The sequence below is a fragment of the Nanorana parkeri genome, unplaced genomic scaffold (assembly GCF_000935625.1).
Source record: "Nanorana parkeri isolate BGI_ZX_2015 unplaced genomic scaffold, ASM93562v1 scaffold15, whole genome shotgun sequence".
Lineage (NCBI taxonomy): Eukaryota > Metazoa > Chordata > Amphibia > Anura > Dicroglossidae > Nanorana > Nanorana parkeri.
The window spans coordinates 33,497-46,764 of record NW_017306283.1 but is presented as its reverse complement, the minus strand read 5'-3'; the positions used below and the strand labels follow the sequence as shown (position 1 = coordinate 46,764).

At 38.1% G+C, this 13,268-nt stretch overlaps 1 protein-coding gene across 1 annotated transcript in view; it reads left to right on the top strand.

Annotated features, from left to right (window-relative positions):
- The window catches only part of MET (MET proto-oncogene, receptor tyrosine kinase), a 94,534-nt gene extending 85,783 nt beyond the window's left edge, over positions 1-8,751 (top strand). Inside the window, exons 18-20 of the mRNA XM_018558899.1 lie at positions 2,987-3,152; positions 7,122-7,258; positions 8,050-8,751. Of these exons, the coding sequence (XP_018414401.1) occupies positions 2,987-3,152; positions 7,122-7,258; positions 8,050-8,260 (514 nt within the window). The 3' untranslated portion in view covers positions 8,261-8,751. The remainder of the gene's footprint in view (positions 1-2,986; positions 3,153-7,121; positions 7,259-8,049) is intronic.
- The last annotated feature ends 4,517 nt before the right edge of the window (positions 8,752-13,268 follow it).

Genomic DNA, 13,268 nt, shown 5'->3' with positions numbered 1-13,268 from the left:
CAGACAGTGAAGAAAACATGTCATGCACCCAAGAACACTGTTGAATTTGCTTTAGTACTGTGCAAACATGTGTTACATAGGCCTGTAAGTGTCAGCTATTTCATTTCATTTATATATTTTATTCCTCCCCATGTTTAGCATTGACCTGTGGCACATTTTTGTTTTGTGTGTCCCTGAGGGATAATATTTATTCCAGGAAATGTGATTGTTTCTAAAAAAGGATATCCAGTCAAACAAACCAGACTGTAGTCAGTGGAAATGTAGGAAGTTGATATGGTATAAAATATAAATATAGTACAATTGTAAATGTTGACTATAGTATTTTATTGTGTGTTTTTGACACCTGACACTATGCATTGTCTATAGTCAGTGTATAGCAAGTTAGTAAATGGCGTATATTGATCTTATCAGCTCTTTCTGTGTCTCTCATGCTTATGCAGTCACATTTTCCTTTTATTACAGCAGTACAGTTGAGCTTCCAGGATTTAAAGTTGTTGTCACAGTTAGCTTGAGTAATAAACCTAAATAAAATATCTATTAGATATCCCGGGATATCCTCTCAAACAACACCAATGTATCCACTTTATCCTCATGTAGACAGGGCCTGACTTGTAGTGTTTAACCCCTTCGTGACTGACGACGTACAGTGTACGTCGCCAGCATCGGGGCTGTTTAAACAGACTCCCGGTGACTTTTGCCGCCTGGACTCTGTTTAAACTTGTAGAGCCGACTGTCGGCTTTACAACTGAAGCGATCCTGGCAACTTACCTGTCGCCAGATTGCTTCTGCGTCCCGAAGAAGGGGCCCCCCTCCCCGCCAGACACCCCCGCCGTGCTTCCCGGGCTCCGTTGCCCCTCCTACGGGCCTGGGACCGGCGATCTTGGTGTCCGCGGGGAGCTGGGGAGGAGGTCGACGAACTTCCGTTCATCGATCCCCTCCCCGTTCTATGGTACCGGGAGCGATGCAGATTGCATCACTTCCGGTCCCTGGGCTGTCAGTTCTGGGCTCCTAAGGGGTTAAAATAGAAAAAGAAGAGTAAGTGTTTGCTCAGAGAACAGATTTGTTTCATGATGTTGGCAGTCATACAAATCCTTCTGGTTCCTCGTTCCTCCAGCACATTGGCAAAACATATTAAATTACTTTTAGGTGTGATTGTTAAGGTATCCTGTGCATGAAAGAACACATAATACTGAAATCAAATGCTCATTAATAAGCAGCCATATATTTAACAATACTACACATTGGCCTAAACACTTAGGGGCTCATTTGTAAATCTTCCACCCAAAGTATAGCTGGGTGAATGCTATTCATGTACCGCCACTCGATGAAGCCAATAAGCATAGTGAGTTCCTATGCTCCTCAACTGAATACAATAAGGAATAAATAAAGAGGTGAGATGGCTTGTCTGCAGTAAACTAAAACTTTTAAACATGAAGGAGCAGCATCCATTGTAAGTGATTTAACAACAACAGGAAGTGAGAGGAAATCTCTCCAAAGAGAGAAAAATATCTGGTGGTCAAGTTAAAAAAAACCCAGGGAGGAAAGTACAGTCAGATGACCGTTAGGTAGAGAGAACTCTATGGGGCACCGCAGGCTCCACACCACAACCTCAGTTTTATGAATGAAAATGCAGGCCGCAGTAGAAATATTTTGATATCGAGCTAATAGTAATATCCACTGTCCGCTATAAATAGTCCCCTAAGTGTGGACTTTGGCTGGCTCATTATGCCTGTCTGCCCTTGTTCTTCAGTATGGTTTCTGAGCTGTTACATCCAGCCCCGCCTTTATTGCAGTTCCCACCTGATTGATGCCATTTCTGAGTCATTTCTCATTTCATCTTGTAGCAATAAAATCCACATTTAATTAAAGACAGGTCAGTGTACTTAAAAAGTCTTTAAATTTGCTATGACATAATGATTTTCATGCCAAAAAGCTGCAAATTGAAGGTAAAATGAATAGGGTAGAGTGCTGGCTGGAGTAGTCAAAGCTAGAAAATTAGAAAAATGTAATAATTTAATCTAATAGATGATGCAGTACAAGTATTCATTTTTGGTTACTGGGAAGAATGTTACTAATAAAGCTCTTTTTTTTGTGCGTTTAGAAGCCCATTCAAATAAATGGGCTGCCTTTAACGCAAGGCATGTTAGAACATGACATAACGTGCATTAATGCAACCCAAAGATGTAAATTGGCCCTATTTGAGTCTGCCTGCACAGTGGAGGAATGCATGCAAAGCTTATTTTAACTGCTTCTGCACCACTTTGCTGATGGGGCCAAATGTATATTTTTCAGGAATTGGCTGTAAAAAAAGTATACCTGTCATGAGAAAAAAACCTTGTGCCGCCATTGCTGACAACAGAGTTGCCATACTTATCCTCTGAGCCAGTAAGCTGGAACAAGTAGACAATTTAGGGAATCCGACATTACTTGTTGTATGCATTTTGTTTTGGGTCAGTGTCTCAGAAAGTACTAAGATCAGAGACAATCAGGAAACTAGCGTTTTCAGGAGGCCAGAAACAGCCATCAGCAAATTTCTCTAGTGGCAGATGTTATGGAAGAGAATGGAAGGTTGCCATCCTTGCCTTTTTTGAGCTTCTAGGTTTGTTGACCTGACTTAAAAAGGCGTAAAATAAATATTTTTAGCAAGTAAGTATTTAATTATAAATACTTGAATAAGAATAGTTTGTAGTCTTCTAAGCATAATATTAAAGTATATGTGAACAGAGGTCTTTAAAACCCAATAGTAAGACACCAAATAGTATTTGTGAACTATAATATATACTTTTTATTTATTTTTTACTTTAAAAAAATCAATATTTATCTTATTTTTGCTTTATTTAGCACAGCTTCCCTCATGTCCCATAGCAAGCAATAAACATTGGAAACAAGGAAAAGTTAGAATTGACTTAAGAGTGATATACAGTGGGCTTTTCTAATGCCATTCCCACTACCTGGGTCTCTATAACCATTCTATGTTATCTTGTAGGCTTGACGAGACATTCACTGTCAAAGTGGCAGACTTTGGCCTTGCGAGAGATGTTTATGACAAGGAATACTACAGCGTGCACAATAAAACTGGAGCAAAATTACCTGTGAAATGGATGGCACTTGAAAGCTTACAGACACAAAAGTTCACTACAAAATCAGATGTGGTAAATTATGTTTTATGTATAATTCAATATGTCTTTCACCTGTGTTATAAATTCAAACATTGAATATAAATTACACACTAGCAAAAATATTCCCTTTACAGTAATGCACTTTGAACCAAGAGAATGCTCAGGGTAAAAGATATTTAAACAATGAATTTTGCCATACTTGGCATTAGTATTTTTTTAAAGCAGCAAAAATAATTGTTGCTACACAATTTTTTTAAACAGTGCTATAATTTAATAAAAAGGTTGGAGGAAAACAAGCAGGGTTTAAAGCTAACTTTTTCTTTTAAAACATTGGCCCCTAAGCTTTTATTTTTAAATGCAGCTATGGATGTAACTTTCCATCTGACACCCACCCCCCACAGACTTACCTGCTCTAAGGTGCAGCACCGGTCCTCTTTTAGTTTGAATGAAACTCAGCATCATTCAGCCCTCTTCCTGTCAGTGCAAGGAGTCATGGAAATGCTGCATGAGGGGACATTACCACATGGTCCTGCACTGACATAGAATGATGCAGGCAAATCAGCTCCACTCTCACATCATTAGGAACCATCCAGCACAAAATAAAAGGTTAAGAGGATCCAGAGCGTTACATGTCCAGCTAAAAACTCCAGAAAAAGGTCAGTATGGATAAAAAATTAAAATTACAGCAGGGGGCTTCCATAGCCAAGGAGGGGTTGAATGGTGCCAGCAAGCAGCCTGGAATTAGACTTTAAGGCCTCATTCAGACTTATTTGTTACGGGTGTCACCACTTGGATGCACACTGTCTATGTCAAAGTGCGGACACTTGGACTGGCATGGTTGTGCAAGTTCCGGTGTGCATATGTGAGCATACAGCCGCTTCCTCCCATAGGGAAGAACAGGTTGCTGCGCGCAGCAAAACGCAGCACCTGTCCCTCCCAGGATTGGCCCATTTACGGGTGTGCACGCCGCACTGACATGTATGCCCTGTCTGAATGAGGCCTTTAGCATATAAGTAATGTAGTTTAAGCTTTTTTTTTCTTTTTTAAAGCTTCCTAGGACCCCCTAGGAAGTAGGAGCTTTGATCTCCATCCACCTTCCTGCCTTACTTTTTCATTATTGGTCAGTAAGGTTCCACATCTTAGTGATAGGCTAATGATAAGCCAAGAAACTGGGCAGGTGACCCAGCTAAAAATACTGCAAGGTGCCTGCATTTCCACAATAATTTACCTTCATTTTACTACACAATCCAGTACATAAATTAGCACAATTTAAAAATGAGGTTTTACATATTTTTGTAAAGTTTATATATGTATTTTAATGTAGCTCAGCTTCTTTTTTTCTTTTTTTTTAAATACCCACATTGTAATATGAATAATCAGTGGATTACATTTTTTACCCTGTGGAGCTTCCTCAAGTATACACAAACACAAAACTGTTTTCTATTATAGGTATAACTCAGAGTTCCAAAAAAGAATAAACTAGTTGTGAGACCCAGGGTTATATATTAGTAACTGGAGACAGAAAACATATCTGAGCTGCCTGCAGCAACCAGTTTGTTTCTAGTAATGGTTTCTCTGATACATACAAGAAAAGGATAACTGAATACAATTTTTTCCAGTTTAATAAATCTCTGGTGTCATAGCTGCTCAGCGTTGCATCAGCTTGAATAAGTAAATGATGTGATAATTTCTCTGGGAAAAAAAAGCCCATGTGGCTTGTAGTTGCTTTGGAAGCCAAATGTCTAAGTCATTACCACCCAAATCTTTGAGGTTGTAACTTACATAATGGTCACTTATAAACTATGATGAGGTTTCCATTAAACATCTGCTTACCATATTAATACACTCACATGGGAATGGAGAAGTCCTCTGCGAGAAACATGTTTCAGAAAGACATCTTTCTTAAATTAAGTAAAACTGGAGGTCTAGGAATGTATCGGTGCAATACAATATGTTGCCATACAATATAACTGAGGGATTACATAAGACGTGGAAATACATGAAAACAAAGGAATGTAATTTGTTACATTTTATATATACAATTGCATTTAGCATTTGCAGCAGAATTCTAGAACATAAAAGAGTGTTTGTTTATATTTTGTCTGCAAAATTTGTTAGGGTGGATCGTTAGAGATAAAGAAAAATACTTCAAGAGAAGCTATAGTATATGTTTAGTACTGAACACATATTTTTAATTATGAATATTGTGTTTATGTTAACATTATTTTAATAATGTTTTATATGCTTGCTACTACACATTTTGTTATTGTGGTAAATATAGATATTTGCAAATCAGCTACTAGATGGAGCTCTCAGGAGCTCTCTAAACAACTGTTGAGCGACACACAAGGAGTGCTTTTTTATGAAGTGACACTAAACTCAGGAGTTAAATCCTAAAAATGTATTCAGGTACCTTACCTATTAACAATAATGTAGCGTATTTGAGCATCACTTGGCTGTAGATCCTAAAATCATCACTGAATTGGTGCTGACACTGTCCTTCCTTCTGGAGGGGGGCTACTTTGTTTTCAATGGTCACTGCATGTGTTGTAAAGTAGCCACCGCTCCAAACTTACTCCCGTGATAGATTATGGTCTCATGTTCAGTTTAATAATTTGTATTGAGATTGTAGTCGATTAGTGGAATGAGCTTGGAGCGGTGGCTGCTTTACAATACACACCGAGACCATGTGGAACATAAGTAGCCACCCTCCAGAAGGAAGGACAGTGTCAGCACACATTCAGAGACAATTTGAGGGTCTACAGCTGAATGATACACAAATTAAATTTCGTGCAATGTGGGAAGGAACAGTAGAGCAGAACTTTAGTGTAGCACTGCAAAGCTGGAAGCAGTGCCTATGTATGTGTAAAGTAAATATTGCTGCCCCCATGTACATATAAAATCACTAATTATACACAGAAACAAAGTAATAAAATATAAATACATATTGATAAAATAATCATATCAGATATTAATTCACTAATCTGATTTGTTTTACATATATATAAAAAAAAATTAGAAATTATACATGTGCACTTAAATCTCAATGTGAATCTCTGCTTGAAGGAATGTAGATCTCTGCACCATCATTATGACTTGTCATTTCACCGGCCACTATAGTAGCTCTATTATGTGAGAATGGAAAACAAATGAAAACAACAAAGGGCAATGGTCTGGTTGTAAGGGGATAGTAATGTTGGAGTTCCTAAGCGAAGATCCACCCTTCATTTAAAGTTGTCTGTGCAAAACTGTCCACATCCAGATTGTTTTCAGATTTTAAATATAAGCAATATGTTCGAACTGTGTGAGGGTTAACCCTTTTTTAAATTGTTTGAATGTATTGTTTTGGCAGGGCCTTCATAGCAGTGTAAAATGATCTCCAATCTGAATTAAATGTGACTGTTTGTGGCCAACAGAAGTCATTCAATCCAATAGAGTAGAACTTGTAGTGTCCATTATGATGATAGGCAATACTCTTGTGAAGGATCCTTCTGTAAGATACAGTTTAATAATGATTTCTTATGTTAGCTGGGCATTCAGATGAGCATACTGAACTTGAACTGTTGGCTTCCATGGTAGATATGACATTCAATGAACGTTATTCTCAACGTTCATTGGGGAGCATTATGTGCTTATCAACACAACATACGTCAATATAAAATGTACTGCTCCCTATCCATCTCTCCTACTCAGCCTAATGGAGACCTTCATTACCAGTCTAAATTATTCGAGCAATGCCATGAATTCATTTTGCAGATGCTATAAAAGACAAACATGGTTAGAATCCAACAAATGAACAAATTATCTAGCTGGAAATTTGTTTAAACAGTATATTAAAAAAAATAAATTATTAAACGGTTATCTATCAGAGTTTTAAAAATCACAAGTGTATGAAGTCTCATAATGATGTTTGGCTATAAGATTTTTTAATTTTGTTTTATATTTCATCTTTATTCACACACAAAAATGTTAGCCAGTACTGAAGTGCTTTATTGTTTCTAGTGGTCATTCGGTGTGCTGTTATGGGAGCTAATGACAAGAGGAGCACCCCCATATCCTGATGTCAATTCTTTTGATATAACTGTTTATTTACTACAAGGACGAAGACTACTACAACCCGAATACTGTCCTGATACACTGTAAGTGTCAGATCTGAATTTATAGCATTAAAATTGTCCATATGTCCAACCACTTGAGTCGTTCTTGTTTAAAATATAAGATTAATAGACACATACTGTGTGAATCTGATTTGGGGTTTTCCTTTAAGAAGATTTCCTTCATTTCTAGAATTTCCATGCCCAAAGTATATTAGAGCAACAAATCTTTGCCGAAACAAATTGCTCAATAGTTCTTTAATTAAACACTCTTAATTAAAGATAATATCGCTATAATTATAACAAAATTGCTTGCTTTTGTGGCAATTTGTTAAACACAGGTGTACAAATTAGACATTTTTTATTCATATGGGTTGATTGACTAAAGTAGTAGAAACATGTTCACAATACAAAGTGAATTTTCACTTAGCTGCATGAATGAGGTGATACTAAGTAAAAGCATTCACCTAGCTTAGTAAATGCGGTGAAGCATGTGCAACTAAAAATCCAATTTTTAAAATTTTTCTTGCTAAGTATTTTTTGCTAAGTGGATTTTCACTTGATTTTAATTCATTCACTAAGCTAAGTAAAAAGTAACTTTGCAAAGTGAACATTGTGAAACATGCAGCCAGTGAGAGGCTTATGTGAAGCACAGTTTCACTGTCAGCTGAGGTAATTGCCCTACTTTATGCATTATGTGTCTATTAGTACGGGTCTTATTTTTTTTTTCATGTCAGGATTATATACCATATATCAAATATTTGTTTTTCATACATGTCTGTATAGCCGATTACTACTGATTTACTAACATTGTTTTTTTTTTCACAAAAAAATAGGTTTGAAGTCATGTTGAAATGCTGGCATCCAAAACCAGAGTCACGTCCAACATTTTCTGAATTAGTTTCAAAAATTTCATCTCTTTTCTCAACGTTCATTGGGGAGCATTATGTGCTTATCAACACAACATACGTCAATATAAAATGTACTGCTCCCTATCCATCTCTCCTACTCGCTGAAGAAAACACAGATTTTAATCTGGATACATGACTTTTTCCTTCCACCATGTGACTCTTACTCTTGGATTTCAAGAAGATCTTTTTGTCCAAGTACTTAATTGATGTTATATGTCAGCGCAGTTGGCATTGCTTTCACTTTTGTTATATTGCACTAGAAAAAGACATATGTTGATTAATGTGCCTACAGACTGCTGTACAGAAGATGGTACATGATACACAAAATTTTTTATTGACAGGTTAGGAAAAGGTTACTTGTTTCTTGTCTTTAAAATGTATATTGTTGCCATGTGTTCAGCACAGTTCTAAGAAATGAGCCCCGCACTGATAGTGGGCAGTGCATGGCTATTCTCATAACATCTCCAAAACAATGTGAGTTCTATGCTGTATGTCTGTGTAGCACTTTTATCTAGGCAGATAGCCGCTGACTGTGGTTGTGCAAAATCCTCGTTCAGATGCTGGAAAAAAAATAATGGACAATAAAAAAGAAGAAAATGTTCTTACTGGAAAAATTAATATCAGAATTACATTTCACTGCTTAGTGGAACAGCAGTATCATAAGACATACAGTCAGCAATATGCTTAAAACAAATTATGTATTTTGTCAGGCTAGATTAAAAGTAGCACTAATGAGAATAAAATGAATGATGGGAGCAGATGACATAACAAAAATAATATAACAATATAAATAATGATTACCATGCCGTGGAAATCTATTACATTCACAGTAGCAGTAGCTGCTATATAATGCAGCAGTGATGCACCAGTGTTTCTATGGGCTATTTATGAAGACCAAAGATAGACTTGAAGCTGAAAAGAGCGTACATAAACGAGTGCTTAGAGTTACAGAATATCTGGACATATCAGAAAGGACACTAGATTCTCCACCATAGTGTGATGTAATCTCTGGAGCAAACAGAATCATTTGCAAAGCAGAAGGTATGATAATATCATCATGTGCCCTCTCGAGCCTGGAAGCACTTCACCTTCTATGCCCAAGGTACTTCAAACAGTGGCTCCATCACATTTCTGTTTTATATTCAGGGGGTGAAAGATCAAAGAAGGTGGTCTTTTTATAAAGGATAACAAAATGAAGAAATCCATGTATGAGTCTACAAAGCAAATGTCATCTGGGATCAAGTGTAATAAAGGGTTTGTGTACTGCTGCTGTTTTTTCTGCTAGGACCAAGTTCTGCTCATTTCAAGTTGAACAGATCCAATGAAAGTTTCACTGAACTCTTAAGAGAAAAGTCTAGGCTGTGTGCACAACTGTCGTGGGTGTAAACTGAAAATGTTTAAGGTAGGTTAATCATTAACTGTTGACACTCATATGTGCTTTTGCCACTTTCTGCATTGTCTTCAGTGAGCAGATTTGAGTAGACTCTGTTCAATATGCACTAAATTAAGTTTTGTTCAATATGCAGTAAATTTGCTGCAACAGAACACAGGTGAAAATACAGCATTCATGTACATGTGCCCACTCCCCGAAAAAGATAAAGGTGGTCTATTGCATTTATGATTGTAGAGAAAATTGTACTTAATGTTTTATTATTTTACACTGTACTTATAAAATGTAACTCTCAAAGGAGAGTGATTTAACACTGGAAAGCCCATCATGAAATGTGTGCTAAAGACTTTGATATCTGAGATGGGCCAATTGTTGATGGAAACATAGGCAACCAATCATAACGGAAACTTTTAAACAAATCAAGAAGTGTCCATCACTCAAGACTAATGTAGAAAAGCAGTTTCCAGTTAGGTCGTTTGTTCATTAACTGCCATTTGGAGAACACAAGCTTGGTTGCACCGTCTAAGCTTGAGAAGTTACTGTTCATGTAGTTACAGTATGATTAAACACTTTATAAACCTTGCTAATTCTGTCAAACGAGTGATGTGAACAGTGGAGCAGCACATTTATGACATCTAAACAATGACTGAAAGTACAATGTGTGTTCCTGTGGATTTGTTTTTTTATTTTTTGGTTTTGTTTTTTTCTTAATGCTGTACAGTTTTTTTGGTGTAGGATGTAACTGAATGTGTTGATTTAAAGTTTTATATTTTTATAATAAATGTTTATTTTTAAGGCTATGTACAATGTTACATTAATGTGGAAAGGGAAAAACTTGGTGAAATATGTGTCCTTTCAATTCTTCAAGTATTATTAAAATTTAAAAATACCCTTCTTACTGATGTCATGTGTAAGAAGTGTGTACCACTTAACAGTTGTTGACTGATACCAGAAAGTGTGGCTTTTGCATTGCTGACAATTCCGTGTGAGCTGCAGTTTTCATGCAATAGTAGGAAACCGCTGGGAAAAAAGAATGCATGACAGATGCTCTGGTCCCTGTCAGTGGCTATACAGCCCTGGAGACGGAAAACCACAAACTGGCACATCCATTTGGAGTCATGCACATGAGAACCAATGCATAATACAGCAGAGGTTACTTTTTCTTTTCTATGCATGATATATATATATGTGTGGCAATCGAGCGCCAGGATGAAATTCTAGGAGTTCAAAACCTTATATTGTATATTTACTCATAATAAGGAAAAATTGAACAGCTAACGTGTTTTGTGTTGGGCAACAACAAGCACTGTACTTAGAGACAACCTAAAATGTTTGCCTCGGACACCACCTCACTGTGTGGTGGCAGCCAGAACGGCATGTTGTTTGTACTTTGTGCTGTAGTATTCTGTTTGCCTACAGCCTGCTTCCCACCCCTTCATTAGTCCAGATGTGTGGGCAGCTCAAGCCCTGCTTGTGTACTGTCTGAAGGCCAGCCCAGTTGAAGCGCAGCAGCCACTGCCAATGCAGTGTAAGTGCTTGGCCTGCAGCCAACACCAATGGGAGGCAGGGGGAAAGATTGTTCAACCCAACCCTGCCCACTAACAGTGAGTAAATGCCTTGGAGGCGCCACTCACTGTTAGTGGGCAAGGCTGCTGAGTGCTGAGGCTTACTGTTCAGCTGGAGGTGCTGAGAGTGGACTGAGGCAGAAGATGAGGTGGTAGTCTGCTGGGAACACTTAAGTGTATACTGGTTAGCAGTCACTGCTGAGTACACTTAGATTTATACTAGTCAGTGGTCACTGCAGAGGACACGGAGATCTATGCTGATCAGTGGTCACTTCTGGAGACACTGAGATCTGTACTTGTCACTGCTGGGTACACTGAGAGCAATACTGGACAGTGGTCACGGGTCAGTGGTGTATTTATTTACTATCGTATGGTTTATTTGGTGAATTAGTAGGGGTAACAACTGCCCCTTGCTCATTTACGAGGGGGGGGGGCGGCATCTGGGTGACCCTTTCATAATCAGGTAGATGTATGGTTGGGGGGGCGCACAATCATCCCCCCTCCATTCCAGCTTTGCCAGGCTGCTGCTCGAATCAAGGGTCTGGTAAGGGATTTTTAGGGTGAACACTGTGTATTTTTGGGGGGGCACGGGATCCCCCCAAAAATTCCTACCAGACCTTTAGACTTTCACTTTAACAACACAATTTCAATTCGGAACAAAACGAAACTTACATGTCAACTGGTCAGTAATCATTGCTTGGGACACAGACCTATCTTGGTGAGCTGTTATTTTTGGGGGCTATACTAGTCATTGGTCACTGCTGGGGACACTGGGATCTATACTGGTTAGTGGTCACTGTTGGGGACACTAAGATCTACCAGGTATGTGACATCAATGCTGGAGAGGACAGACTGTTCCACCAGTGAGATATGCTCATCTGGTGATAGGAAACCAGGAGTGTTCTCTTATTAGAGGTATTTACATAGCACTTAACATACACATCAGTCCCTGCTCTCAAGGAGCTTACAATCTAAAGCCTCTATGTCACATGCAACACACATACTAGAACTAATTTAGACAGGAGCAAATTAATTAAGGGAGAAATGCTAACCACTAAAGCACTGTGCTGCCTAGGAAAACAACAGAGGGAAAGAGAAAAGAGACACCAAGTCACACAATGCCTCAATACACCACAGTGGGTGCAAAAAGGGCTAATGAGTTGAGCTGTAGGATTTGTTGTATGTGCATATTGGCAGTTTCAGCTACAATGGAATTACGCAGCATGAATACTCAAGTCCCACCCTTACTTCAGGACTTGTGTTTCTTTTGGAAGTGACATCACATTAACACAATTCGTCTAGGAAGTGTGTTTTATAGGAAGAAGAGATTTCACATTAACATCAAGTCCACTTCCATAATGTAAGTGGCACAGGTTATTGCGTGCTGAAGCTTACAGGATACACATTATAATCTACAAGCCCAACTATAGACTATTTTAATTGCTTACATTGTAGGAATATCAGAAATGTACTGTCATCAAAACTTTAGTAGGAGAACGTGGACATTATATATAATGTATCAGCCTCACATGAAGTGATCTACAAGTTCCTAATAGCTGTATTAGCACCTTTTTTTTTTTTTTGCTTTCTGATACTTCTGCAATTCACAGCCAGGAAAAAGAGGCAAGCTAAAAGAATCTTATAAAATGAGATTGAATAGCCTGTTTGAAATCTCCAGTAACCCAGCACTTCCTCACCAGTTCTCCCCTGATGAAAGTGTCTTTTATTTGTTCCACTGACCTTTTATCACGTTGGCTTCAGTGATTCAGCAGAGTGTTCCGCATGATGGTCTTTAGCTCGCTTTAACAATGTTTGGCAGGAGCAGGCACATTACTCACGTTACGTTAATTACATTGTCAGTATTCTTAATCTGGATCAAAGTCATCTTGGAGAGATCTTGGAGTCACAATTCTTTGGACTGTACTGCAGCTGTTTTTTGGGGAATTGAAGAGTTATCCTTGTCAGGGTCTTAATATAAGCCCTGTAACCATGCAATGAATTTATCAGGGGCTATGAACTTCTCATGCCCACCACACACTTCAACATTTCATTTCAAGTTTAAAAGCATTCAGTAACCTGGAACTAGGCCAATGTTTAGAACTGCCCAGAGATTTTACTTTACAATCTCTCTTTCCCGGTTAGCTATTATTTATGCAGCACCATCGGTACTGTTATAAATATAAAACTTC